This window comes from Vitis vinifera, chromosome 12 (genome assembly GCF_030704535.1).
Source record: "Vitis vinifera cultivar Pinot Noir 40024 chromosome 12, ASM3070453v1".
Classification (NCBI taxonomy): Eukaryota; Viridiplantae; Streptophyta; class Magnoliopsida; order Vitales; family Vitaceae; genus Vitis; species Vitis vinifera.
Window position 1 is genome coordinate 8748410 of NC_081816.1, and position 6973 is coordinate 8755382.

General features: G+C 38.6%; 2 protein-coding genes and 1 pseudogene across 2 annotated transcripts; 1 reads left to right on the plus strand and 2 right to left on the minus strand.

Moving 5' to 3' along the window:
• Positions 1–507: 507 nt before the first annotated feature.
• Positions 508–1994, plus strand: LOC100242658 (polygalacturonase). The gene is given in 7 exon segments (XM_059740921.1): positions 508–642; positions 727–772; positions 906–1033; positions 1147–1429; positions 1432–1637; positions 1639–1665; positions 1767–1994. Coding segments are annotated over 7 exon segments (1053 nt in total).
• A 1431-nt stretch (positions 1995–3425) lies between these two features.
• Positions 3426–5287, minus strand: LOC100247792 (exopolygalacturonase). The gene is made up of 5 exons (XM_003633297.4): positions 5282–5287; positions 4939–5154; positions 4541–4849; positions 3913–4428; positions 3426–3813 (listed from the first exon to the last, which is right to left on the minus strand). Exons 1-5 carry the CDS (start codon positions 5285–5287, stop codon positions 3577–3579), a joined length of 1284 nt encoding a protein of 427 aa, XP_003633345.2. The 3' UTR covers positions 3426–3576.
• A 462-nt stretch (positions 5288–5749) lies between these two features.
• On the minus strand, positions 5750–6654 carry LOC109121520 (exopolygalacturonase clone GBGA483-like; annotated as a pseudogene).
• Between the last annotated feature and the right edge of the window lie 319 nt (positions 6655–6973).

The following is a 6973-nucleotide window of genomic DNA, read 5'->3' on the forward strand; positions in this document are numbered from 1 at the left end:
ACATTATTTTTACTTGGGACCCTATGGTATAGTATCACTGAAAGCAGTGTAATAAAACGGGAGAAGATAGATATATACCATTACAAAGTACAAATGGAGCAAGCTTCTCAATCTTTACAATTACTTGTAAGCTGATCATAAGATTTCTTCTATGATTAGGAAATCTTGTTTGCACTTAAATCTTTTTACTTAGTCATGAATTAAGAGGTTGTGTTTAGTTAAAAAAAATAAAAAATAATAATTATTGCATAAACGATTTAGAGTAATATGAGTTTGCCATGTAAGGTTTGAGAAGGCGATGAAGGCTAATGATAGGGGGGAAGTTAACCCAAACATCACAACCTAATTGAAACTATAAAGCTTGATTAGCTAACAATTGGTTAATGGTTTTACTGGTGTTGAGCTTCTCCAATTGCACTATAAAATGGCTTCAAAAAAATAAGGTTTCATGAATATTGTTGCTTACAAGTTTTACCAAACAAAGCAGAAGAGAGGGACAAAGAAAAGATGGGCATGAAATTGAATATCACAGCAACATCTCTTATGCTATTGCTAGCATCTGCTGCGGAAGTGTCTTGTGATACCATTTTTGATGTTACCAAATATGGTGCCAGGGCTGACGGAAACACCGATATCAGCCAGGTGAGGACAATGCAATTATAATATTGTAAGACATGTTAAACTTGAATTTTTTCTAAATGGGTTCTCTATGGAATGTTTTCTTAGGCCTTACTTAAAGCTTGGGGAGACGCTTGTTCATCGCCTGTGGCAAGTACAGTTATGACTCCGGATGGGACATGCACTAGGCCAAATAACCATTGGAGGACCTTGCAAGGATCCTATCAATTTCATTGTCCAAGGCAGTGTGAAGGCCCTGATGGATACCAGCAGGTTCAAGGCCTAAGCTGGTTGGATTGCTTTCCGACAAATAGACCAGTTCACATTGTCTGGTGGTGGAGTTTTTGATGGGCAAGGAAAAACTGTATGGGGCACAAAATGCCCCAGCTCTGCATACTGCAACCAACTTCCCATCGTAAGCTCATGTATATATATGCTTATGTAATTCTTTCAGTTTGTGTGCATAACGAGGAAACTAACACCATAAGCTTTGGTGTCTCTTTTTTTTACTTGAAATATCTATAATAGAATCTGAGGTTCAACTTCATCACCAATAGCATGGTCAAGAACATAACTTCAAGAGACAGTAACCAGTTTCATATTAATCTTTTGGGGTGCAAGAATTTAACTTTCTACAACGTTGCAATCAGTGCACCAGAAGAGAGACTCAACACAGATGGAATTCACATTGGACGATCCTTGGGGATCAATATCACCTATTCAACCATAGAAACCGGAGATGATTGTGTCTCAATTGGTGATGGCAGTGAGCAAATTAATATGCAAAGAGTAACCCGCGGACCTGGCCATGGCACAGCGTGGGAAGTCTGGGAAAGTAACCCAATGAAGAACCTGTGGTTGGCATTAGTGTCAAGAACTGCAACCTTACTAACACCCAGAATGGCGTGAGAGTGAAGACATGGCCTGCTTCCCATCAAGGCACTGCCTCTGAAATGCATTTTGAAGATATTGTCATGAATAATGTTGGCAATCCCATAATCATAGATCAAGAGTACTGCCCGGCCCCATAACCAATGCAATTTGAAGGTACTTTTAAAGGGAATGAAAATTGCCATTTTTATTTCTTATTTTCCCTCTTTTTCCCTTCATTTTCATCGGTCTGGAAATTAACTTTCCATTGTTTCCAGATTCCATCACGCATTATGCTCAACGATGTTAGCTTTAGAAACATCCGGGGCACTACCTCAACTCAGGTTGCAGTCAAGCTTGTTTGTAGCCAGGGAGTACCTCGCGAAGACGTGGAGCTTGGTGACATTAACTTGAAATACAATGGAAAGGAAGGCCATGCCATGTCTCAATGTAAAAACATTAAGCCAAATCTACTGGGCACGCAACTGCCAAGGACTTGTGCCTAATTAAGCCTTTCAAAGTCTGAAGAAATTGTACTGCTTCTACTATATATACAGCTACCCCCTCATGCTTATGCGTTTTCTAGTCGATTGTTGAACCTTAGAGAAATATTTGAACGGATTACATAAGAAAAATAATCTGAATGGTTCGAAAATTACACATTTTACCTCATTTTGGCACTTTTCCCCATAATATTTTTATAAAACGTTTTTGATACGAGATACGGATTAATAAATTATTAAAGGGTATTTTTCTTGAAAAAGAAGTTATATTTCATGTTTTCAAAAAAGGGAAGTCATCCTTCCAAATTTGGGTTTCTATGAGAATATTTGATTAAAAGGGGTACATAAAATAACCCATAATTTGTAAAAATAACCGTTCTTAATTTTTCTAGTCAATTGTTGAACCTTAATTTTTCTACTTATATATAACCCTTGTCGTACCAAATTATATACCCTCAAATCAAATAGAAACAAAAACATAATGAAGAACCCTTTAAATTCAAATCCGTTTCTTCTTCTCTCTCTTTCTTCCTCTCTCTTTCCATTTCTTTGTGTGTTAACCACATCAAAATCATCTTTCATTGATGCACATGACTCCTTTGATCCGTCACAATTAATTAAAACAGCTGCCTAATGTACTCCACTTGGAGACTATTTAACCACATCGTTCATACCTTGGCATCATACTATTTAACCACCTCATCTCTGCCACCTTTCAAAATCCAATAACCATATATGGGAAAAAATACTTGTTTTGGATAATGTAGGTAATCCATGTATCAATTTCTGACAAAAGAACAATTGACCTCACATTTCTAGACCCTTAATTTTGTTCTCTAATTTCACAATACATACATACTCCACATTTATCCTCATGTATTTGAGTTGATTGGAATATTGATCAAGTATTTCAAGTGCATGTGTTTGTGTTCAATGTGTAAAGATAATTTGGAAATTAAAACACAAATAATTTGGAACTCGGGTTTCAAATCAATTTTCAAGTAGATTCTTGATCAGAAATCAAATCCAAATATATATGTTTTTCTCCTTTTCCCTGTCAAATCAAAATTCCAACTTCTCTCTTGCACAAATCGGAGATTTCTGCTACTGGAATCAAAACTCCAAGTCAGATTCTCATCTACAATTGAAATGGAAATTGGTTTCATCCTTGCGGTTCAAATTGATTTTTGGAATACTTGCTCATTCGAAAGGAAAGTAATGTACAGATTTTTCTCAGCTCCACCTCACCCCAAGCACATACCAAATTTATGGTATGAACTTGGTTTAGATTGAAGCTTCAGTGTGTATGTTGGTAGCTAAATCCTCTTCCATATATGAATGCCTATGTAAAATGAATGATTAAATGGTGAAAACATCTTTTGTTACGAGATCAAGAACATAGCTTCAATAGTATATGAACAAATGTTTCATGAATTTATGTAGATTCTGTTGTACTGTTACATTCTTAAAATCGGTTATATATTCACCAATCGACTAGCATGCGAATTGGCATGTAGAGGGTGCCATATATGTAGTAGAAGCACTACAATCTTTATTTGGATTTGATCAGAATCTGATGGAAGATTTAAGCAGCTTGGGCACAAGTCTTTGGCTGTTGTGTGCCCCATAGAGTTGCCTCAACGTTCTTACATTGGGAAGAGGCAGTGCCTTCGGGTCCTGTGTATTTCAAGTCGATGTTACCAAGCTCCACCTTTTGGCATGGCGCTCCCTTGCTACAAACAAGATTGACAGCAAGCTCAGTTGAGGTTGTGCCCCGGATGTTCTTGAAGCTAATATTGCTGAGCTTAACGCGCGATGGAATCTGAAAACAAGGCAATGAAAATGAAGTTTTAAAAATGGGGGTGGGGGGAAGAAATGTAGTACTAATTGAGTCATATTTTCCATTTCCTCTTTTAAGTACCTGTAAGTTGCATTGGTTATGAGGGCAGTACTCTTGATCTATGATTATAGGATTGGAAACATTATTCATGACAATGTCATGAAAATGCATTTCAGTTGCAGTGCCTTGAGGGGAAGAAGGCCATGTTTTTACCCTGACACCATTCGTGGTGTCGGAGAGGGTGCAGTTCTTGACCCTAATGCCAATCACAGGTGCTTCATTTTTGTACAATCCTAGACTTCCCACACTGATGCCATGGCCAGGTCCACAGTTTACTTTCGTGATGTCAATTTGTTCACTGCCATCACCAATGGAGACACAGTCATCTCCCGTTTGTATGGTTGAATGAGTAATATTGACCCCCCTCGACCGTCCAATGTGAATTCCATCTGTGTTTTGGCTATCTTCTGGTGCAGTGATTGCAACTTGGAAGAAAGTTATGTTCCTGCACCGCAATACATTTATATGGAACTGTTTGCTGTCCTTTGAAGTTATGTCCTTGATGATGCTGTTGGTTAGGAAATTGAACCTCAGATTCTGTTGTATTTCATATCCAAAACACGAGAAAAGAAACACCAAAACTTCTATTGTTAGTGTCCTTACAATATGAAGCACACAAGAGTTTATATTTATGTATGTATGAGCTTACGATGGGAAGCTGGTGGCAATATTTGGTTCTGGAACATTTTTGACGCCATACAGATTGGCCTTGGCCATCAAAAACCCCATAGCCGGACAATGTGAACTGGTCAAGGTGTTGGAAAGCAACCCAACCAGCTTGAGGTTTGAACCTGCTGGTATCCACTGGGGCCCTCACAGTGCCTTTGACAATGAGATTGATAGGAGCCTTGCAAGGGCCTTCAATGGTTACTTGGCCTAAGGCGTATATCCCAGCTGGGATCACAACTCTACTTGCAATAGGCGAGGCACAGGCGGCTTCCCAAGCTGTAAGTAAGGCCTAGGAAAACATTCAACAAACAAATAAGTTTTTCATAGATTCATGATAGATTAATCGTATTACCTCATTATAATCTCATCGTCTTTCACCTGGCTAATATCGGTCTTTCCATCAGCCTGGGCACCATATTTGGTAACATCAAAATATGTATCACCAGACACTTCTGCGACAGATGCTAGCAATAACAGAAGAGAGATTGCTGCGATATTCAACTTCATGCCTACGTTTTCCTTTTCCCTCTTCTTTGTCTGGTAAAATCTGTATGCAACAATGGTGAATCCCCATTCTTTTGAAACCGATTTATACTGTAACAAGAGAAGCTCAACACCACCAGAACATACATCCAATTTTAGTTAATCATGTTTTATGGTGTTCTTTGGGTCCTGATGATTGGAGTCAACTTCCTTCCTATTTACCCTTCACATGGCAAACTCTCATTCCTCAAAACCCTTTTTTCGGTTTTATTTCAGCCAATCACAACCTCTCATTGCAGAGAAGAGTAGACATCAACATTTTTCCTAATTTATATAGGAAATCTTGTCAATATCTCACAAGCCTTTGAGAAACAGGATGCATGACCATTTAAAAAAGAGAAGATTTATCTCCAAAATCTTTTTTGATTTTCCATCAGACAAAGGAAACCTGGATTGAGCAAAATACTTTGATCATTAGGAAATTGTTTTAATACTGTGCCCTCTAACTCTAGGGTTCTTAATTAATTAATTAATTAATTATATCCTGAAAGATTACCAAATCTAGAATTCTTGGCTATGAGCTTTTTTTTTTTTTTTTTATCTGATATCAAGTTAAAGCCAATGTGTTGTCTCAATCTTGTGAAAATAGCCTCTTATGGGATGCCCAAAAATGAGAAAATAAACTGGAGTGAAGCATCTTTGCATATAGGGCTAATTCACATTGTTATAGTTCTATTCTGTTCTTTATCAAATAGTAAGCCATACAAAAAAATATAATAATGTAAAACTATATTTCACCAATCAACTCATCATGCATGCAAGCAAGCATGAGTCCAAGCTGTGTTTGGTTCACATATTTCAGGGCCTTCTTTTCCCTTGTATGTCAAGTTGATGTCACTGATATCTACAGTCTGGCATGGCACCCCTCTGCTTCAAACGAGCTTGACTGCAACCTGCATTGCAGACATGCCACAAATGCCTTGGAAGCTCACATCGCTGATCTTAACTTGCGAGGGAACCTAAAAACAAGAAATCGTCAGATCAATAAGATTTTTTTTTTTTTTCCCTTTCTTGTTACTACATTGAGCGACTAGTACCTTTGCTTGGCATTGATCATATGGGCAGTATTCTTGATTGATAAGAATAGGATTGCCAACGTTGTTCATGATAATATCCTCAAAATGCAAGTCAGTGGCAACACTAGCAGGAGAATCCGGCCATGTTTTAACCCTAATGCCATTCATTGTGTTGATGAGAGTGCAGTTCTTCACAGTAACTCCAACAACAGGTTCTTCGTTGTGATACTTCCCAAGGCTCCCAACACTGATGCCACGTCCAGGTCCACCGGTTACTTTTTCCACGTTAATGTGTTGGCTGCCATCTCCAATAGAGACGGTCATCTCCAGTTTTGATGATTGCATCCGAAATATTAACCCCAGTTGAGCGCCCCATGTGGATTCCATCAGTGTTTAGGCTATCCCCTGTTGCATTGATGGTGACATATTGAAGAGTCATGTTCCAGCAGTTCAAAATGTCCATGTGAAACAGCTTGCTGTTCAGGGAAGTTGTGTTGAATTATCAAATTGGTAACCTTAGTGAAACATAAGTTCTGTTCACAAAATCGAAGACAATTTACTTTTTCTGATTTTTCAGTATCAAGACACTCTGCAGCACTTACAACTTGTGGCTTTAAAGGGCAGCCCTATAGATTCAAACCCTTGACACCCCTTCCACCAAACTTAACCCCTTCCAATGACTGCCCCACCCTTCCACCATCCCCAAACACTGCCTCCACCACCTCCAACTGCCACGCCACAACCCCCACCTTCCCTCCTCCCCAGATTGACTGCCTCATGTTGGATCAGTTCCAATAAGTTTTTGTGGAAGAAGCTTCAGTCTATGAGATACAAGGCAACTAATTCAAGGAAGC

Excerpts from the sequence above, each read along its gene's own strand:
- LOC100247792 (XM_003633297.4), bottom strand. Across the intron at positions 4,429-4,540 it reads ATTGCCACCAGCTTCCCATC|AATCTGAGGTTCAATTTCCT; the intron begins GTAAGCTCATAC and ends GAAATACAACAG. Across the intron at positions 3,814-3,912 it reads ATAACCAATGCAACTTACAG|ATTCCATCGCGCGTTAAGCT; the intron begins GTACTTAAAAGA and ends CCTTGTTTTCAG.